Below are 18,948 nucleotides of genomic sequence, written 5' to 3'. Positions count from 1 at the left end.
GGACCTTGAGGCTGGGGAAGCCAAACTGAGGGGTCATTCATGGAAGGGCAAGATGTGTGAGCTCTAAAGGGGATGTTAGCACTAAAGACTGCCCAGCCCTGGTCCTTGGAGGTACTATACTTGACACTGTGCCAAGTTTAGCAGTAGCCTATACCATGCGTCCCATCAGGTGACCAGATTCTTGCCCAAAGCAAAGTTGAGAGAACTGGCCAAGTTCTTTTCAGCACTTAGCACCTAACCCAGACGTGCCCCTTAGGGAGTGGGGCAAGTTTCCTGCCAGCCCAGCAGCAAAAGGGCTCAGTGGGAGTTGGAGTGGTCCAAGAGAAACTCTGGCACAAGTAGTTGAGGGCTGTGCTCTTGCTGCGAGCCTTGCTAGTCGCGGTGTTGGGCACAGCATCCCTAGTTACCATTCTGTACAGGTATGTGGCTGCACAGGGGTGGGAGGGCTTGTGGGAGAAGGGCTGCTCTGCTCTAGCTTTTCTTGGAAAAGCCAAATCTCCAAGTAGAATGGGAACTATCTGGGACATCTAGACAGAATGGTTTAAGCCCTAACTCCCTTTCTTGATACTTTAGTATAATTACTTCTGGTCCTGCACAGGGCCTGTTCTCTCCAGCTCCAGACCTGGATCTCTCTCCAGGCTGACAATAGTGGAAAGTGAGGTGGCAGTGCAAGAAGGGCCTAGAGATTAGCTACAAAGGGAAAGAAGAGATGACAAGAAAGGCCGAGGAAGGATGCCCAAAAAATTGATTCAGGGTTCAAAGATGGTGGCCAGGCCACCCCCATCATTGTCCAGCACCTCTGTCTCCAGCATTGGCTTTGTTTTTTTGAAAAGTGAGGGAAGATTCTTAATGTGAACTTCTTTTCGGAACTGCTCTCCCAAGGGTTTCTGTGGAAAACAAATGAGAAAGAATTAATGCTGGGCCCTAAGTAGTAGTTGAAGATTCTCTTGGTCTGGCGCAGTGGCTCACACCTGTAATCCCAACACTTTTGGGAGGCCAAGGCGGGTGGATCACCTGAGGTTAGGAGTTCAAGACCAGCCTGACCAACATGGAGAGACCATGTCTCTACTAAAAATACAAAAAATTAGCCAGGTGTGGTGGCGCATGCCTATAATCCCAGCTACTTGGGAGGCGGAGGCAGGAGAATCGTTTGAACCTAGGAGGTGGCGGCTGTGGTGAGCTGAGATTGCACCACTGCATTCCAGCCTGGGCAAGAAGAATGAAACCCTGTCTCAAAAAAAAAAAAAAAAAAAAAAAAAAAAAAAAATTATATCACCATAATGGTCAATAACTACAGTTGGTTTATAAGGTTTGCCCATACACATGATTTAAGAAGGGGGTTGGGTGCACTAATGAAGGTTCGTGACCTACCCCTATGCAACCAGCAATGAGGCGTTTGAATTGGTCCTTTCGGCGCTTGTCAGCCACTTTCTGCAGGGAGGGGTTTAAAAGCTTGCAGTCAAACTGGTCCAGTGAGTCCTTCTGTATTTCAGGGATTTGCTCCATTACAGCTCTTATCTCCAGGTACCTGGGGCGCTGATACCAGCAGGAATAAACTTACTGGATGTAGGTTATTGCCACCCTCCCCATTTCCTGCCACACCCATTTCTCAGAGCTAGCACCAGCAATTTGGCAGGTGCCTGGATTTAGGATAAGGCCCAAGAGACTAGAAGCAGACTGAGTGATAAAGCTGCAGCCATCCTGCCCCCATGCTTTCCCCACTCACCAACGCCTCGTATATCTGGAAGGCCAGATGGACCAGGGAAGCCATGCACCCGTCGTGCTGCCCGTGCATCTGTAAGCCTTTCAGCACACTGGTGAAAAGCCACGTAACTGCATCTGCGAGCAGTGTCCCTGACAGCACCTGGGGAGACAGCTGTGCTTTAGGGCCACAGGGGGCCTCTCTCAAGGCCTCAGCACCCCAATTCTTCTGAATGATTTAGTCAATCTGCATGACCCAAACCTTCTATGAGGGGCAGGGAAAAGGGGTGAACCACCATACTTGTTTGAGTAGAGGCCAGCAGAGCTGTGAGGTCGTCCTCTGGCAGGACAGAGTATCCTTCCAGGCCAGGGAATTGAAGGCTGTAATTAATAGCGCTGTACAAACATCCTGAACAGGAAAGGATGAAGGATTACAGTGGGAAAAGCAGCACAATTTTCTCTGATTATTCTTTTTTTTTTTTTTTTTTTTTTTTTTTGAGACGGAGTCTGGCTCTGTCGCCCGGGCTGGAGTGCAGTGGCCGGATCTCAGCTCACTGCAAGCTCCGCCCCCCGGGTTTACGCCATTCTCCTGCCTCAGCCTCCCGAGTAGCTGGGACTATAGGCGCCCGCCGCCTCGCCCGGCTAGTTTTTTGTATTTTTTTTTTTTTAGTAGAGACGGGGTTTCACCGTGTTCGCCAGGATGGTCTCGATCTCCTGACCTAGTGATCCGCCCGTCTTGGCCTCCCAAAGTGCTGGGATTACAGGCTTGAGCCACCGCGCCTGGCCTCTCTGATTATTCTTATACATCAGGAGCTGGAGGTTGTTTTTTTTTTTCCTCCCCCCTCTAAAGATGGGGTCCTTGTTTTGTTGCCCAGGCTGGTCTTGAACTCCTGGGCTCAAGCTATTCTCCCATCTCAGCCTCCCAAACAGCTGGGACTACAGGTGTGCGCCACCATGCCTGGCTTAGGAGCTGGAGTTTTAAATAGCGAAGCAGGAAAAATAAAAGAAGTGAGTTTACTTCCTCTATTTTTGTGTATTGCCAGTCAAAAAGAAAAAACCAAAATGTGAGAAAACCTGTATGTACAGGATGGAGACAAAGCTCAGGCCTGGCTGGGGGAGGCTAAACACCAGGGATCTGCATCAGTGTGCCTACTATGTGTTTTCCTGAGAGCCCCTGCCTAGGCTGGTATGGGAGACACTTTGGCATTGCACCTTTTCCCTCGTTTTTTTCTGGGGCCTAAAGAACCAGGAACTTACATAACAAAAGAGTATTACAAAAAACTCTTTTTTTTTTTTTTGAGACGGAGTCTCGCTATGTCACCCAGGCTGGAGTGCAGTGGCGCGATCTCGGCTCACTGCAAGCTCCGCCTCCCGAGTTTACACCATTCTCCTGCCTCAGCCTCCGAGTAGCTGGGACTACAGGCGTCCGCCACCACGCCCGGCTAGTTTTTTGTATTTTTAGTAGAGACGGGGTTTCACCATGTTAGCCAGGATGGTCTCGATCTCCTGACTTCGTGATCCACCCGCCTCGGCCTCCCAAAGTACTGGGATTACAGGCTTGAGCCACCGCGCCCGGCCTACAAAAAAACTCTTGATAGCACCATAGAGCAAGAAAAGTAAAAGGTGGCTCCCTACCTGGGCAAGGAGTAAAGGTATCACCTGTTCCTTCTACCCACCTCATGCTTCATCAGACATTTGCCCAGGTCTGTAAGCTCTGCCATAGCTGAGGGGGTGACCTCTGTGGCCATCATTTCTTCATCTGTTATCAGAGAGTAGAATGTTAAGCTCCATCTTTTCAGAACAGAGAAGAATATCTTGTTCTGACAGAAGCGCAAAAAAAGCAAAGCTGAGTGTTCTAGTAGTACTGGGACCCCTCCCACCTCCACATAATAATAGCCCATGCCCATGGCCAATCTTCTAGAGATACACCCAAGCCGTACATGAGGGAAACGGGAGCTTCTAGGCAGAAACACAAAAAGCTGCAAATACTGAAGATACTTTGTTGTTGGACAAATATTTGAGCACCCTCTGTACCAGGCACTGATCTAGTTACTGGGGATAAAAGGAATAGGACAATAGATCCCTTCCCTGATGGGAGTTTACATTCTAACATGGGAAATATGTAAGAAAGGAATACATAAATAAAAACATAATGTGCAGTGACAAGTGCTATTAAGAAGAATAAAGCAGAGGAATACAGAGTAGCTGGGGTTACTATTTTTGATAGGTTGGTCATGGATGATCTCTTGGAAGGGGTGACATTGGAATGAAGCAAGGGAATAGATCACATATATGGTTGGGAGAAAATCATCCAAGACAGAGGAAACAGCAAGTGCAAAGGCTTGGAGGTGGGAGTATGATGGAGGCACACAGCAAGAGGGCTGGTCCAGAGATGACAACTAGATGTAGGGTGTCTCCTCACCAGACTTCAAGGAAACCGACCTGGTTCAGAAGGAACAGTATTTGGGAGGCTAAGAGCAGACCTCCAAGGTCTCACAGGCTCACTTACCGTCTCCATCTGCTGGGGGAGCACTACTGTGGTCAGCACCCTTCTTTGAAACACAGCAAACCGCTAAAGCAAGAAAGCAGGGTTACTAGGTGAAGGGTGGGTATATACTACCACAACAGCCACCTCAGGCCCACCGATCCCAACCTGTCTCTGGCCAGGTGAGGAAGGTGGAAGATGGGGGTACTGTCCAAGGCACAAGAATTAGCTTCACCAATAGAAATAGAGGCATTCTGATGACCGACCTGTTTTGTTCCTTCAAGTTCAACTAGCTGAGAGAAAATTACAGAATTCTGTGAGAGTGAGTGACTAGGAGAGGATGCTTGATACATCCCTGGTCTACTTTGAATCTCAAACAAAATGACACAGTAAAAACAAAAAGAAAATTAACAGTCTCCATGTCCAAGAATTTAAAACATTTCCATATTTTGAGAAAACTAGGAAGTTTTTCCTAATGAATCCAAATTCCTCCTGCTATTTTAGATTGTTTCCCCATATTCTGGCTTTGGTACTATTCAGCTTGCAATTCATAAATTGTCCTTAGGTTGACTTCAGCACTGCCTTGCTTCTGTCTAGTTATTTCTTTTAGATCTGTCAGTGTTGCTGCAAACATGAATCCTTTTTTTGGAGACGGAGTCTCTTTCACCAGGCTGGAGTGCAGTGGTGTGATCTCAGCTCACTGCAACCTCTGCCTCCCAGGTTCAAGCGATTTTCCTACCTCAGCCTCCCCAGTAGCTGGACTACAGGCGTACGCCACCACGCCTAGCTAATTTTTGTATTGTTAGGAGAGACAGAGTTTCACCATGTTGGCCAGGCTGGTCTCGATCTTTTGACCTCGCAATCCACCATGCCAGGCCGCAAACATGAATCCTTTGCATTAGTCAGGCCTTCGTGGAGTTGGCTGAGTGACCAGCTCTTTTCCAGGAAAATTCTCTATAGCCCCAGTTTCTACTTGCCACTTACTGATTAGGTCCATGACTTCTCGGGTTAACATCCTCACCAGTTGCTCCTCCAGCATCTCTTGAGACTCTGGGTTTTCATCTGCAGCCTCATCTTCTCCACTGCAGAAAACCAGAGGGCCAAGTTCCACAGGAGTGCAGAAAGAAAGCAGTGACCCTAATCAGACTCTCTGTGACCACTTTCTTCGAGTCTTCGTTTTATGCAAAAGTTGGGAATGGACAGCAGTGATCCACTGAAGGACATTATTACTAGTGATTCATTCTGTCCAGTTGGATAGACATTACAGAATCAAAATAAGTGAGTAAGGTAACAGTAGCCCCTATAAAGGCTGGATCTCAGTCTGCCTGCTGGTCACAGCCTGTCCAGACAAGCCATGTATCACCTAGACTGAGAATGACTACAACCTACTGCTTTTCTACCCTGCGACAGCAGAATCCCTGCCCGCTTCCTTTCCCCACCCCAAATCTGGCTGCCAGCTCATCCACCAAGAAGAGTGGGTAGGTATCCCTTACCAGAGCAGGCTCCTTTGGTTGATAACTTGCCATTTCTGGGAAAGCCTCTGGGAAAACACAAAGGAAATAAACGCTAGAATTGGGGAAAGGATTGGAATACATAGTATCTAAAGTCAAGTCCACTTCATGATTAAAATTAGCCAAGGATGATTCTAGACATCAACGACAACCTCTGTAGACTCCACACCACAAGGTTAAAAAAACCATCTATGGGCCGGGCGCGGTGGCTCAAGCCTGTAATCCCAGCACTTTGGGAGGCTGAGACGGGTGGATCACGAGGTCAGGAGATCGAGACCATCCTGGCTAACACAGTGAAACCCCGTCTCTACTAAAAATACAAAAAAAACTAGCTGGGCGAGGTGGTGGGCGCCTGTAGTCCCAGCTATTCGGGAGGCTGAGGCAGGAGAATGGCTTAAACCCGGGAGGCAGAGCTTGCAGTGAGCTGAGATCCGGCCACTGCACTCCAGCCTGGGCGACAAGAGCGAGACTCCGCCTCAAAAAAAAAAAAAAAAAAACCATCTATGGTTTCTATAACCTGTCCCACATCCATGCTGAGGGTGGCATCTCAAACACTTCTTTGCTTGGAAAGAATTAACAATTTTAGAATTCCTGGGTCTCCCAGCCAGTCCCCTGTTTAATTCCAGAGTCAGGATAACAGACCTAGCATTCCTGGCAAGGGTCTGTGAGCAAGCATTCCTCTTTTTACCTTTCCTCAGTTAACAGGAGGTTAGGAGCAGAATCTGCAACTGAAGCTGCCTTGTGGCAATTAAATCAGTTTAGTTCTTTGGGGGCTGCTCGATCCTACAGCAAGGATAGTCTGCTGGGGTAGAAGCTCTGCCCAGCCAGTCTGACAGGGCTAGGAGACAACACTTCTAGGAGCTCCTGACTTGCAAGGGTCAAAAATGGCCACAGGCCTTAATAGTACTCTTTGCTTCCTGTTCCTGACTTATCTTACCATATGGAGGTAGGTGAAAAGAGGTCCGAGGATGGGGGATACCAGGGCTTCATAGTGCTCTGGGGGACAGAAGAGCACCAGAGGCTTTACAAAGACCCGTGCTGCAGCAAGTTAAGAAATTTTAGTGCATAAGCACACATCCCTCACCTGTCAGGTGGTGGGCTGCACCCCTGGGCACAATCAATCCCTAAAAGATTTACCAGATGTCAAAAATATCCTGTGTTAACAGTGAAAAATCTTAAAGTTCTTTTCCTAAAATCCTAAATGGCACTGATATTCAATTCCATTATACTCTTAGTTTAGCAGGACTTCCGTCAGGCTGCACATTATGGTCCCTGGCCAGAAAGTAGGAATAAAAAAATAGGAAGGAGGACATCCTTGTAACAAATCCTCCTTCACCATTCTCCTTATAATTTCAGGTTTAAGAAACACTCAGCAGCTGTGGTGGCTCACACCTGTAATCCCAGCACTTTGGGAGGCTGAGGCAGGTGGATTACAAGGTCAGGAGAGCGAGACTATCCTGGCTAACATGGTGAAACCCCATCTCTACTAAAAAATACAAAAAAAAAAAAAAATTAGTTGAGCGTGGTGGCGGGCGCCTGTAGTCCCAGCTACTCGGGTGGCTGAGGTAGGAGAATGGCATGAACCCAGGAGGTGGAGCTTGCAGTGAGCCGAGATTGCGCCACTGCACTCCAGCATGGGCGACAGAGGGAGACTTCATCTCCAAAAAAAAAAAAAAAGGAAAGACAGAGATTCAACTAGTAATAGGGGTCTGAATGAGAATGAAGTGTGAAAGTGCTTCTTCTGGCTGGGTGTGATGGCTCAGGCCTGTAATTCTAGCACTTTGGAGGCTGAGGCAGGATTACTTGAGCCCAGGAGTTTGAGACCAGCTTGGGGAACATAATGCAGACCCCATCTCTACAAATAATAATAAAAAAATAGCTGGGTGTGGTGGTGCACATCTGTGGTCCAGTCCAAACTCCTCAGGAAGCAGAGGTGGGAGGACCACTTGAGCCTGCAGTGAGCTTTGATAGCACCACTGCACTCCTGCCTAGGTAACACTGAGACCCTGTCTCAAAAAAAAGCAAGTGCTTCTAGGCCGGGCGCGGTGGCTCAAGCCTGTAATCCCAGCACTTTGGGAGGCCGAGGCGGGTGGATCACGAGGTCAGGAGATCGAGACTATTCTGGCTAACATGGTGAAACCCCGTCTCTACTAAAAATACAAAAAACTAGCAGGGCGTGGTGGCAGGCGCCTGTAGTCCCAGCTACTTGGGAGGCTGAGGCAGGAGAATGGCGTGAACCCGGGAGGCGGAGCTTGCAGTGAGCCAAGATCCAGCCACTGCACTCCAGCCTGGGAGACACAGCGAGACTCCGTCTCAAAAAAAAAAAAAAGCAAGTGCTTCTAAAAACACAGAAAAGGGATAAAAGTTTTATGTTTCACAGCTGGGCATGGTGGCTCATGCCTGTAATCCCAGCACTTTGGGAGGCCGAGGCAGGCGGATCACTTGAGGTCAGGTGATGGAGACCAGCCTGGCCAACGTGGTGAAACCCTGTCTGTATTAAAAATACAAAAATTAGATTGGGCACGGTGGCTCACACCTGTTACCCCAGCACTTTGGGAGGCCGAGGCGGGCAGATCACTTGAGGTCAGGAGTTTGAGGCCAACATGGCGAAAACCTGTCTCTACTAAAAATACAAAAAAATTAGCTGGGCGCAGTAGCATGTGCCTGTAATCCCAGCTACTTGGGAGGGTGAGGCACAAGAATCACTTGAACCCAGGAGGTGGAAGTTGCAGTAAGACAAGATCGTACCACTGCACTCTAGCCTGGGCAATAGAGCAAAACTCTGTCTCAAGAAATAGAAATATGCACGCCTGTAATCACAGCTAGTTGGGAGGCTGAGGTACAAAAATCGCTTGAACCTGGAAGGCAGAAGCTGTGAGCCGAGATCACGCCACTATACTCCAGCCTGGGCGACAGAGTGAGCAATACTCTGTCTCAAAAAAAAAAAAAAAAAAAAAAAAAAAAAAAGCTTTATCTTTAATATTTCCAAGAAGGGGGGAAGGTAAAAATTTGTCCCGCAAGGAAACGTTTATGGCCATCTGGACTGCCTTCATGTTTTCCCTGCAATCTGCCAGTGTTTTTAATGACATGATGCACTTAGATACATCATCTCATCTCTTCCTTCTAGTTCTGCCTCCTCCCTCTGGTTCCTGTGACCTGTTTCTGTCTCTAATTTTCTGACCTTTTGGGTTATGTAGAGACTTTTGAAAGGATATGAAGCATGGGTCTGAGTCGGTAGTCAGGAATATTGTTCAAGTTGACAAAGGCTGAGCTGAGAAGCTGGGTAGCAAGGTCCTCCACAGTATAGAAGTCTTGCTGCATGGAAGGGCCTGCCTTCCCTAGGATATGAAAACTGTAAAGGGGGAAAAAAAACACTGGCAATGACAAATCCAACATCTGTTACTGCCAGCCCTGACTGTCCCATGAATTTCATTTCTAGCCTACAATAAGATTTTTCAGCCAGAAAAGCAGTTATATTTACTTAAGAGAACTTATAGATACAGCATCTTTTAAAAGACAGATGTTGGCGGCCGAGATCAGCAGTAGCTTTCATTACTATTTAATGTGGACTTACAATGGAGGATCTCATGAGCTTGGCTGATTAGTGTACTGGGTTAGTGAGGCCAAAGCCCGCGAGGGCCAGTTACTTCCCCAACCCACAACCAGTATCTAGCCACCCTACTCCCGTAAGTAGGCTGCAAGCAGTGTAGGGTCTAAGCAATCTCCACCACTTTTAGCTTCTATTTGGGTTTCATCATGTTATACACTAGAAACAAGTTGGGCATGAAGCAGGCGGGGACTGTGAGGCTCATACGACAATTACAAAAAAAGCAAATGCAGGAAAGCAGGCTGTTCATTTCTATTTAACACTAGAATCATTAGTTTCCTATCAAATTCTTACCTCACCTTACTTGTACACTAGATGAAAAGTCCAACCCATGGACATTCCTATACAATACATATCCAGGAAGAAAATATGGAGAGGCAGCATTGGTTCCTTACCAGTTTTCATAGAGGGTGGAGAAGAAACGCTGCATTCTTTCCAAGATGGTTTTGAAGACAGGAGAGTCATTGAGTTCCAAGAGAGGTTGAGGTAATCCTAAAGGGAAATACGGGTCAGGAACATGATGCTCCACACTGTCAGGAGTCTCAACTGGCCAACATTCTACAGCAGGCAGATGTTCAGGGGTGAAGGCGTGTGCATGGTGCTGTACTGCAAAGCAGTTGGCTATGTGATTTGTTGCACTCTTGGTAGGAGAAGGTGAAAGCTACTTAAGGACCCAGGACTTTAGACCCAGGTACTCTTTTACCTGCTTTTTAAAAATTCTTTCCCCAGCCGGGCGCGGTGGCTCACGCCTGTAATCCCAGCACTTTGGGAGGCCGAGGCGGGCGGATCACAAGGTCAGGAGATCGAGACCACGGTGAAACCCCGTCTCTACTAAAAATACAAAAAATTAGCCGGGCGCGGTTGTGGGCGCCTGTAGTCCCAGCTACTCGGGAGGCTGAGGCAGGAGAATGGCGTGAACCCGGGAGGCAGAGCTTGCAGTGAGCCGAGATCGCGCCACTGCACTCCAGCCTGGGCGACAGAGCGAGACTCCGTCTCAAAAAAAAAAAAAAAAAAAAAAAAAATTCTTTCCCCAGATGGAACTTGTACCAAAAAAAGTGACAACTCAAAAGTATTTTTCCATAAAGCTCTGGGGATGCCCCCACAATTAATTTATGAAACCCCTTTTTTTAAGCAAAATCTTACACAAAAGACTAAGATGTGTAGCAGCTCAAAATGAAACACACTTACCTTAGTATTAAAAACTGCCTTAAAAGATCTATACTTTTTTTTTTTTTTTTTTTTTTTTTTTGAGACTGAGTCTGGCTCTGTCGCCCAGGCTGGAGTGCAGTGGCCGGATCTCAGCTCACTGCAAGCTCCGCCTCCCGGGTTTACGCCATTCTCCTGCCTCAGCCTCCGGAGTAGCTGGGACCACAGGCGCCCGCCACCTCGCCCGGCTAGTTTTTTGTATTTTTTAGTAGAGATGGGGTTTCACCGTGTTAGCCAGGATGGTCTCGATCTCCTGACCTTGTGATCCGCCCGTCTCAGCCTCCCAAAGTGCTGGGATTACAGGCTTGAGCCACCGTGCCCGGCTAAAAGATCTATACTTTTAAGTGTAATCAGAGGTTTTACATTTCGAGTCTTATAGTCAGAAGCTATCTGAGGGAGCTATTTGTCCATTTTAGTATTTCTGGTTGGCCACTTATTTCTATAGCAGGAGTTCCTGACTTAACTTGAATAATGGGATGGGGGTGTGTGGTAAGCAACACCTACTTTTTATATTAATAGCAATATACTTCTTGGAAGTTCTATTTTTACTGGTGTCTGCAACATAACCCTTAAATGGAATGGTGTCAAAGGAAAAGATTCAGGACTATCTAGGCCGAAACAGATAGACATGAGCTCTGGAAAGGCAAATTAACATCCTTCCTTTGGCTAACTTCACAGCTGAGGAATGCCCACTGGATTGCTTGACCACAGCCAGGCTCAGACACAGGTTATAGCTGAGGACAAAGACAAACTATGGGGGCTGTGATGGTGAGCCAGCCTGAAGCTTCTGAGATGGGTACAAGGTTTAGACAACTGATGCCTCTGGCTCTAACTTCATCCCACATTCCCAGACTTGCTCCCTGTGCTCCAGCCACATGATTCAACCATCTCTATGTCCTGGACATACGAAGGCCTTTCCCTCTTGCCTCAGATCTTGTACCTGCCATTCTGTTTGTCCAGAATGCCCAGCATTTCCTCATGCCCCTAACCTAGCTAATTCCTACTTATCCTTCAAGTCCCCATTGGGAGTCAGCCTTCTGACTTCCCTCCGAGATTGGGTTAGGTCTCCCACTAAACACTCAAAGCACTGCCACTTTCCTTCACAGCACATACCGCAATTATGACTGCACAGTTATTTCCATGCTTATTTTCTTTTTTTTTTTTTTTTGAGACGGAGTCTCGCTCTGTCTCCCAGGCTGGAGTGCAGTGGCGGGATCTCGGCTCACTGCAAGCTCCGCCTCCCGGGTTCACGCCATTCTCCTGCCTCAGCCTCCCGAGTAGCTGGGACTACAGGCGCCCACAACCGCGCCCGGCTAATTTTTTGTATTTTTAGTAGAGACGGGGTTTCACCGTGGTCTCGAACTCCTGACCTTGTGATCCGCCCGCCTCGGCCTCCCAAAGCGCTGGGATTACAGGCGTGAGCCACCGCGCCCGGCCTTCATGCTTATTTTCAATGGGAAAATGAATTAAAGCAGTGTCCTAATCAAGGTCACAATTGGGAGGCCAGGCGTGGTGACTCATGCCTATAATCCCGGCACTTTGGGAGGCCAAGGCAGGCAGATCACTTGAGGTCACGAGTTCGAGACCAGCTGGCCAACATGGTGAAACCCTGTCTCTAATAAAAATACAAAAAATTAGCCGGGTGTGGTGGTGCATGGCTGTAGTCCCAGCAGGCTGAGGTGGGAGAATCACTTGAACCTGGGAGGCAGAGGTTGCAGTGAGCCGAGATTGCACCACTGTACACCAGCCTGGGTGACAAAGTGAGACTCTCTCAAAACAAAACAAAACAAAACAAAAAAGGTAACAATTGGGAAATTGCTTAAAATCTATTCCTTTAAAAACTTTGATATCTATCTATCTATCTACACACACACACACACACAAAAAAAAAAAAAAAAAAGGCAGGAAAGTATACAAATATCCTTCAGGTTAAAGGCCATGATTTATTTATAATCGAATGGCTGTAACACCCACCACAACCTACTGGCTAAATTGAAGAAGGGGTTAACAGGAAATAAATAAATTGCTTCTGATCTTCTCTGTATGATAAGGTAATTAAGTAAATACATTTGTTCATATAGAGTTTATAGGAACTCCACAAATGCATTTCTGAACAAATAGATGGTGAAGGTAGTGCAAAACAAGGAGGAAGAAGCACAAGATAGGCAGAAGCTGCTCAAGCAACGCATAAGAATGCCTGTAATCCTAGTGCTTTGAAAGGCCATGGTGGGAGAACTGCTTGAGGATAAGAGTTCGAGACCAGCCTGGGCAACATAGTAAGACCCTGTCTTACTATTTTAAAGTTCGTCTGGTGTTGTGATCCACCTGTAGTCCAACTACTCAGGAGGCTGAGGCAGGAAGACTGCTTGAGCCCAAGAGTTTGAGCCTACAGTGAGTTATGGTTGCACCAGTGTACTCTAGCCTGGGTGACAGAGACTATGACTCTCAAAAAACGACAACAAAAAAAGGGGACATCCATTAGGGATAAGATGAACCTAGGAGAAAAAAATGTTACATTTCTTACCTAATATAGCAGATTTTTCCGCATCAAGCATATCCAGAGCCTTGGTGAAAGGCTCTGCCATTTTGGCTAGCATTTCTGGTGCATATAATGTATTGTGGGTTCTGAAAGAAACAAGAATGCTACTGAGTTTTTCCATCTGATGCAGAAGGAAACAGTGGGCTTTGCTTGTAATTCAGTGATACTACAGTTCCACACAGACACATCTGCCCATGAACTCCTGGCAGGGGAAAGAAAACAAGGTATAAATATCTGAATGCTCGGTGCAGGAGGGACTGGACTTGCACAGATAATTAGTATACAATACCTAAGATGAATTAACATGAGAACCAAACCCCAAGACAACAGGACAGTATCAGAGTCCAAAGCTAGAAAGCAAAATTCTTTTAAATCTGAAGTGGTCCCAGTTTTTTGACCACCAGTGATATGGAATGAAATGTGTGCAACATTGTGGATTTACAGGTAGGAACACAGAAGGAGGTGGTAATTTGCCCCATTTTTCAATGTTTTGTCTTAATTCCAAGAGCATGGACCTTGCAACAGCTGTTTGGACCTGACAGAGGAACGCAATTCCCAACACATGCTGTCTCCCACTAAAATGACCTACCTGAGCAATTATGGGCTTTGAGTAAGGAGCAATGACTGTGAACTTGATACACCTGCTGTCCACAGCACTCTTACCTACTCACAGAAATGGCCCCACTGAACAAACTGATGGCTATACGTTTAAGATGCAAACTAAAAACATCTTTTAGACCATGTTTCAGTCTCCATAGTTTGTTCTTTTTGTTCTTAAGAAGTCATTCTAGGCCAGGCTTAGTGGTTCATGCCTGTGATCCCAGCACTTTGGGAGGCCGAGGCCGGTGAATTACCTGAGGCCAGGAGTTCAAGACCAGGCTGGCCAACATAGTGAAACCCCATCTCTACTAAAAATATAAAAATTAGACGGGTGTGGTGGTGCATGCGTGTAATCCCAGCTACTTGGGAGGCTGAGGCAGGAAAACTGCTTGAACCCAGGAGGATTGCTTGAACCCAGGAGGCAGAGGTTGCAGTCAGCCGAGATCATGCCACTGCACTCCAGCCTGGGCAACTGAGTGAGACTCCATCTCAAAAAAAAAAAAAAAAACCAAAAAAACAACAAAAAACCCCCCCAAAACAGAAGTCTATGGCTGGGTGCAGTGGCTCACACTCGTAATCCCAGCAATTTGGGAGGCCGAGGTGGGTGGATCATCTGAGGTCAGGAGTTCGGGACCAGCCTGGCCAACATGGTGAAACCCAGTCTCTACTAAAAATATAAAAATTAGCCAGGTACCGGGTGCCAGGAGTGGTGGCTACAGGTTTAAGATGCAAAATGAAAACCTCTTTTAGACCATGTTTAAGCCTCCATAGCTTGTTCTTTTTGTTCTTGCTTAAGAAGTCATTCTAGAGGCCGGGCGCGGTGGATCACGAGGTCAGGAGATGGAGACCATCCTGGCTAACACGGTGAAACCCCGTCTGTACTAAAAATACAAAAGCAAAATTAGCCGGACATGGTGGCAGGCGCCTGTAGTCCCAGCTACTCGGGAGGCTGAGGCGGGAAAATGGCGTAAACCCGGGAGGCGGAGCTTGCAGTGAGCTGAGATCACACCACTGCACTTCAGCCTGAGCGACAGAGCAGTCAAAAAAAAAAAAAAAAAAAAAAAAAAAAGGAAGTCATTCTAGGCTGGGCGCAGTGGCTCATGCCTGTAATCCTAGCACTTTGGGAGGCCGAGGCTGGCGAATCACCTGAGGCCAGGAGATCAAGACCAGCCTGGCCAACATGGTAAAACACCGACTCTACTAAAAATATAAAAATTACATGAATGTGGTGGTGTTTGCCTATAATCCCAGCTACTCCGGAGGCTGAGGCAGGAGAATCACTTGAACCGAGGTGAGCCAAGATCGTGCCACTGTGCTCCAGCCTGGGTGACAGAGCGAGACTCCCTCTCAAAAAAAAAAAAGTCATTCGCTACCCTGGCCAGGCACAGTGGCCCATGCCTGTAATCCCAGCACTTTGAGAGGCCAAGGCAGACGGATCACCTGAGGTCAGGAGTTTGAGATCAGCCTGGCCAACATGGTGAAACCCCGTCTCTACTAAAAATATAAAAATTAGCCGGGCGTGGTGGTGCATGCCTATAACCCCAGCTACTTGGGAGGGCAAGGCATAAGAATCGCTTGAACCCAGGAGGCAGAGATTGTTGTGAGCTGAGATTATGCCACTGCACTCCAGCCTGGGCAAGATAGTGAGACTCCATCTGGGGGGGGAAAAAAAAAGTCATTCACTAACCTCATGCCGTAAATATGGTCTAGAAGTTTTACTTTGGCCAGATGCAGTGGCTCATGCTTGTAATCCCAGCACTTTGGGATGCCAAGGTGGGTGGATCACGAGGTCAGGCCCTGGCCAACATGGTGAAACCCTATCTCTACTTAAAATACAGAAATTAGCTAGGCATGGTGGCACATGCCTGTAAATCCCAGCTACTCAGGAGGCTGAAGCAGGAGAATCGCTTGAACCCAGGAGGCAGAGGTTGCAGTGAGCCAAGGTCATGCCACTGCACTCCAGCATGGGTGACAGAGCGAGACTCCATCTCAAAAAGAAGCTTTACTTTTTGGGTTTTAAAACACCTGAAAATTTTTTCTGTGTATGGTGACTGGTAGGAATCGAATTGTTTTTTCCCCTATAGAAAGCCAACTGTCCCAGCATTGAATAATTTATTTTTGTTTTGTTTTTTGGTTTTTAAAGAGACAGGGTCTCACTCTATTGCCCAGGCTGGAATGCAGTGGTGTGATCATAGCTCACTGCAGCCTCAAACTCCTGGGCTCAAGTGGCCCTTCCACCTCAGGCTCCTGAGTAGCTGGGACTCTTAAGTGTGCACCACCACACCTGGCTAATTAAATTTTTTTTTTTTTTTTTTTTAAATAGAGAAAGGGTCTCTCTGTGTTGCCCATACTGGTCGCAAACTCCTGGCCCCAAGAGATCCTCCTGCCCTGGCCTCCTAAAGTGCTGAAATTATAGGCATGAGCCACTATTCCCAGCCATCCTTTTCTCACTAACTTTCATTACTTCTTCATAAATCAACCTGTAATACATACCTGGGAGTCTTTTAAAGGCACCTTTACTATTGTGTTGAACCCATCATCACCTCCGAAGGATTATCTGCTAAAAAAACTGAACTGGTATGAGGTCAGTTTTCTAGACTGGAGGTCACATTAGTATATGTTTTAAGCTTGGCCAGCAATACGGTGTCTGTCCTCAACAACTCAACTCTGCATTGAAGCGCAATAGCAGCCATAAACAGTAGGTAAACGAATGGCCATGGTGTGTTCCAATAAAAGTTTACTTACAAACATGTGGAGGCTTGCATTTGGTCCTCAGGCTGCAGACTGCCAACCCCTCCTCTAGACATACTCACATATAACAAAAACAAAGGAAAGCAGACTACAACAAACAATACTACAGAGATTCAATCATCAAAATTTCACCAGGGGAAACTCTGGAAATACAAGTCCACATTTTTCAACAAATAAATTGAAAAAGAGGGCCGGGCATGGTGGCTCACAGCTGTAATCCCAGCACTTCAGGAGGCTGAGGCAGGTGGATCAGTTGAGCTCAGGAGTTCGAGACCAGCCTGGGTAACATGACAAAACCCTGTATCTACTAAAAATACAAAAAATTAGCCGAGCGTGGTGGCACACACCTGTAATCCCAGCTACTCGAGAGGCTGAGGCAGGAGAATTGCTTGATTCTGGGAGGCGGAGGTTGCAGTGAGCTGAGATAGCACCAGTGCACTCCAGCATGGGTAACAGAGCGAGACTATCTCCAAAAGTACAGCGACATGATCTCAGCTCACTGCAGTCTCCACCTGCTGGGTTCAAGTGATTCTCATGCCTCAGCCTCCCAAGTAGCTGAGACTATAGGTGCGCACCACCACACCTGGTTACTTTTTTTTTTTATTTTTAGTAGAGATGGGATTTTGTCATGTTGGCCAGGTTGGTCTCAAACTCTTAGCCTCAAGGATCCACCTGCCTCAGCCTCCCAAATTGCTGAGATCACAAGTGTGAGGCACCATGCTAAGCCTAATTTAGTGACTAAGAGATATCTTAAATATATATAAACCTTGTGTGGATAAACAGAAAAAAGGAAAACATTTGGTGATATTTGAATACTGGTTGTATACTGGATATTGAATTACTGGTAGTATTTTGACATATAACAACGGAAATGTGGTTATATTAAAAGACTTATTCCTAGCTCCATATTTCTTTTGATTTGGGATTTTTGTCTCTAGGTTTACAAGAGATTTAGGCCCATAATTTTCCTCTTTGGTACTGTCAATGTCTGGTTTTGGTATCAAAATAAATAAGCCTCATAAAATGAGTTATGGAGCACTACATTTTTCTATTATTGGGAATAGTTTGTCTAAGAGATAAATTATCTGCTCCTTGAAGGTCTGGGAGAACTCCCATATAAAATCATTTAGGCCTGGAGTTTTTTGGTCTAATTTAACTACCTACCAATATAATTAATATGAAGTTTTTATCTCTTTAGGTTTTCTGTCTTTTTGAGTTAGAATAAGTTACATTTTCCCTGGAAATTATCCATTTTTAAATATTTTATGTTTACAAATAGAGATGGGGCCGGGTATGGTGGCTCACGCCTATAATCCCAACACTTTGGGAGGCCAAGGTTGGCGGATCACCTGAGATCACGAGTTTGAGAATCAGCCTGGCCAACATGATGAAATCCTGTCCCTACTGAAGATACAAAATCAGCTGGGCATGGTGGTGCACGCCTGTAATCCCAGTACTTTGAGAGGCCTAGGAGGGTGGATCACCTGAGGTCAGGAGTTTGAGACCAGGCTGGCCAACATGGTGAAACCCTGTCTCTACTGAAGATACAAAATTAGCCAGGCATGGTGGTACATGCCTGTAATCCCAGCTACGCAGGGGGCTGAGACAGGAGGATCACTTGAACCTGGGAGGTGGAGGTTGAAGCGAGCCAAGATCATGCCTTTGCATGCCAGCCTGGGCAACAAGAGTGAGACTCCGTTTCAAAAAAAATAAATTAAAAAATCAAGATGGGGTCTTGCTATGTTGCCCAGGCTGGTCTCCAGCAATGTTCCTGCTGTGGCCTTCCAAAGTGCCAGCCCCATTTCTCTTAAGTTTTTGAATTTACTAATGTTATCACTGGTATTTTCAAAGAACCAGCTTTATTTTTATTAAAATATCAAAAAACTGAGGCATAATTCACATAACATAAAACTAACCACTTTAGGAGTACTATTCAGCCATTTAAAAAAAAAAAAAAAAAAAAAAGATCTTGTCATTTGCAACAATATGGATGGCACTGGAGGTCATTATGCTAAGTGAAATAAGCCAGGCACAGAAGGACACATCACATGTTCTCACTCTTTGTGGAATCTAAAAATTAAAACAATTCAACTCATGGACATAGAGTATAAGGATGGTTAGCAGAGGGGCTGGGGAGGGTAGTGGTGGGTTAGGGGTAAGGCAGGGATGGTTAATGGGTACAAAAAACCCAGAAAGAATGAATAAGATCTAGTATTTCCTAGCATAACAGAGTGACTATAGTCAATAAAAATTTTGATTGTACATTTAAAAAGTATAACTGCAGTTGAGTATAACTGGATTGTTTGTAACACAAAGGATAAATGCTTGAGGGGATGGATACCCCATTTTACATGATGTGATTATTATGCATTGCATGCCTGTATCAAAACATCTTATGTACCCCATAAATATATGCATGTACTGTGTACCCACAAAACTTTAAAAAACTAACAAAAATAATCCCCACCAAAACCTAACCATCTTAAAGTTCACAATTCAGTGGTATTTAATACTTTCAAAGTGTGCATAAACAACCTCTACCTGGTTC

At 46.2% G+C, this 18,948-nt stretch overlaps 2 protein-coding genes across 3 annotated transcripts in view; one reads left to right on the top strand and one right to left on the bottom strand.

The window, feature by feature from the left end:
* Positions 1-18,948, top strand: part of LOC105489564 (RNA polymerase I and III subunit C) — a 42,596-nt gene that overhangs the window by 6,399 nt on the left and 17,249 nt on the right. The window contains exon 9 of one of the 2 annotated variants that reach the window (XM_071097021.1): positions 13,556-13,910. The exons of the other annotated variant lie outside the window; for it this stretch is intronic. Coding sequence (XP_070953122.1) covers positions 13,556-13,557 — 2 coding nt within the window. The 3' untranslated portion in view covers positions 13,558-13,910. Of the gene's footprint in view, positions 1-13,555; positions 13,911-18,948 lie in introns of those variants that run through there. 2 annotated transcript variants of the gene reach the window in all.
* Positions 729-18,948, bottom strand: part of LOC105489562 (exportin 5) — a 53,797-nt gene continuing 35,577 nt past the window's right edge. The window contains exons 21-32 of the mRNA XM_011754431.2: positions 13,035-13,135; positions 9,700-9,796; positions 8,913-9,049; positions 6,635-6,732; positions 5,680-5,726; positions 5,171-5,268; positions 4,211-4,273; positions 3,378-3,460; positions 2,003-2,110; positions 1,727-1,864; positions 1,372-1,536; positions 729-887 (exon numbers count right to left, since the gene is read on the bottom strand). Coding sequence (XP_011752733.1) covers positions 750-887; positions 1,372-1,536; positions 1,727-1,864; positions 2,003-2,110; positions 3,378-3,460; positions 4,211-4,273; positions 5,171-5,268; positions 5,680-5,726; positions 6,635-6,732; positions 8,913-9,049; positions 9,700-9,796; positions 13,035-13,135 — 1,273 coding nt within the window. The 3' untranslated portion in view covers positions 729-749. The remainder of the gene's footprint in view (positions 888-1,371; positions 1,537-1,726; positions 1,865-2,002; positions 2,111-3,377; positions 3,461-4,210; positions 4,274-5,170; positions 5,269-5,679; positions 5,727-6,634; positions 6,733-8,912; positions 9,050-9,699; positions 9,797-13,034; positions 13,136-18,948) is intronic.

Source organism: Macaca nemestrina, chromosome 5 (assembly GCF_043159975.1).
Source record: "Macaca nemestrina isolate mMacNem1 chromosome 5, mMacNem.hap1, whole genome shotgun sequence".
In the NCBI taxonomy this organism is placed as follows: Eukaryota; Metazoa; Chordata; class Mammalia; order Primates; family Cercopithecidae; genus Macaca; species Macaca nemestrina.
This window is presented reverse-complemented; position numbering and strand designations above follow the sequence as displayed.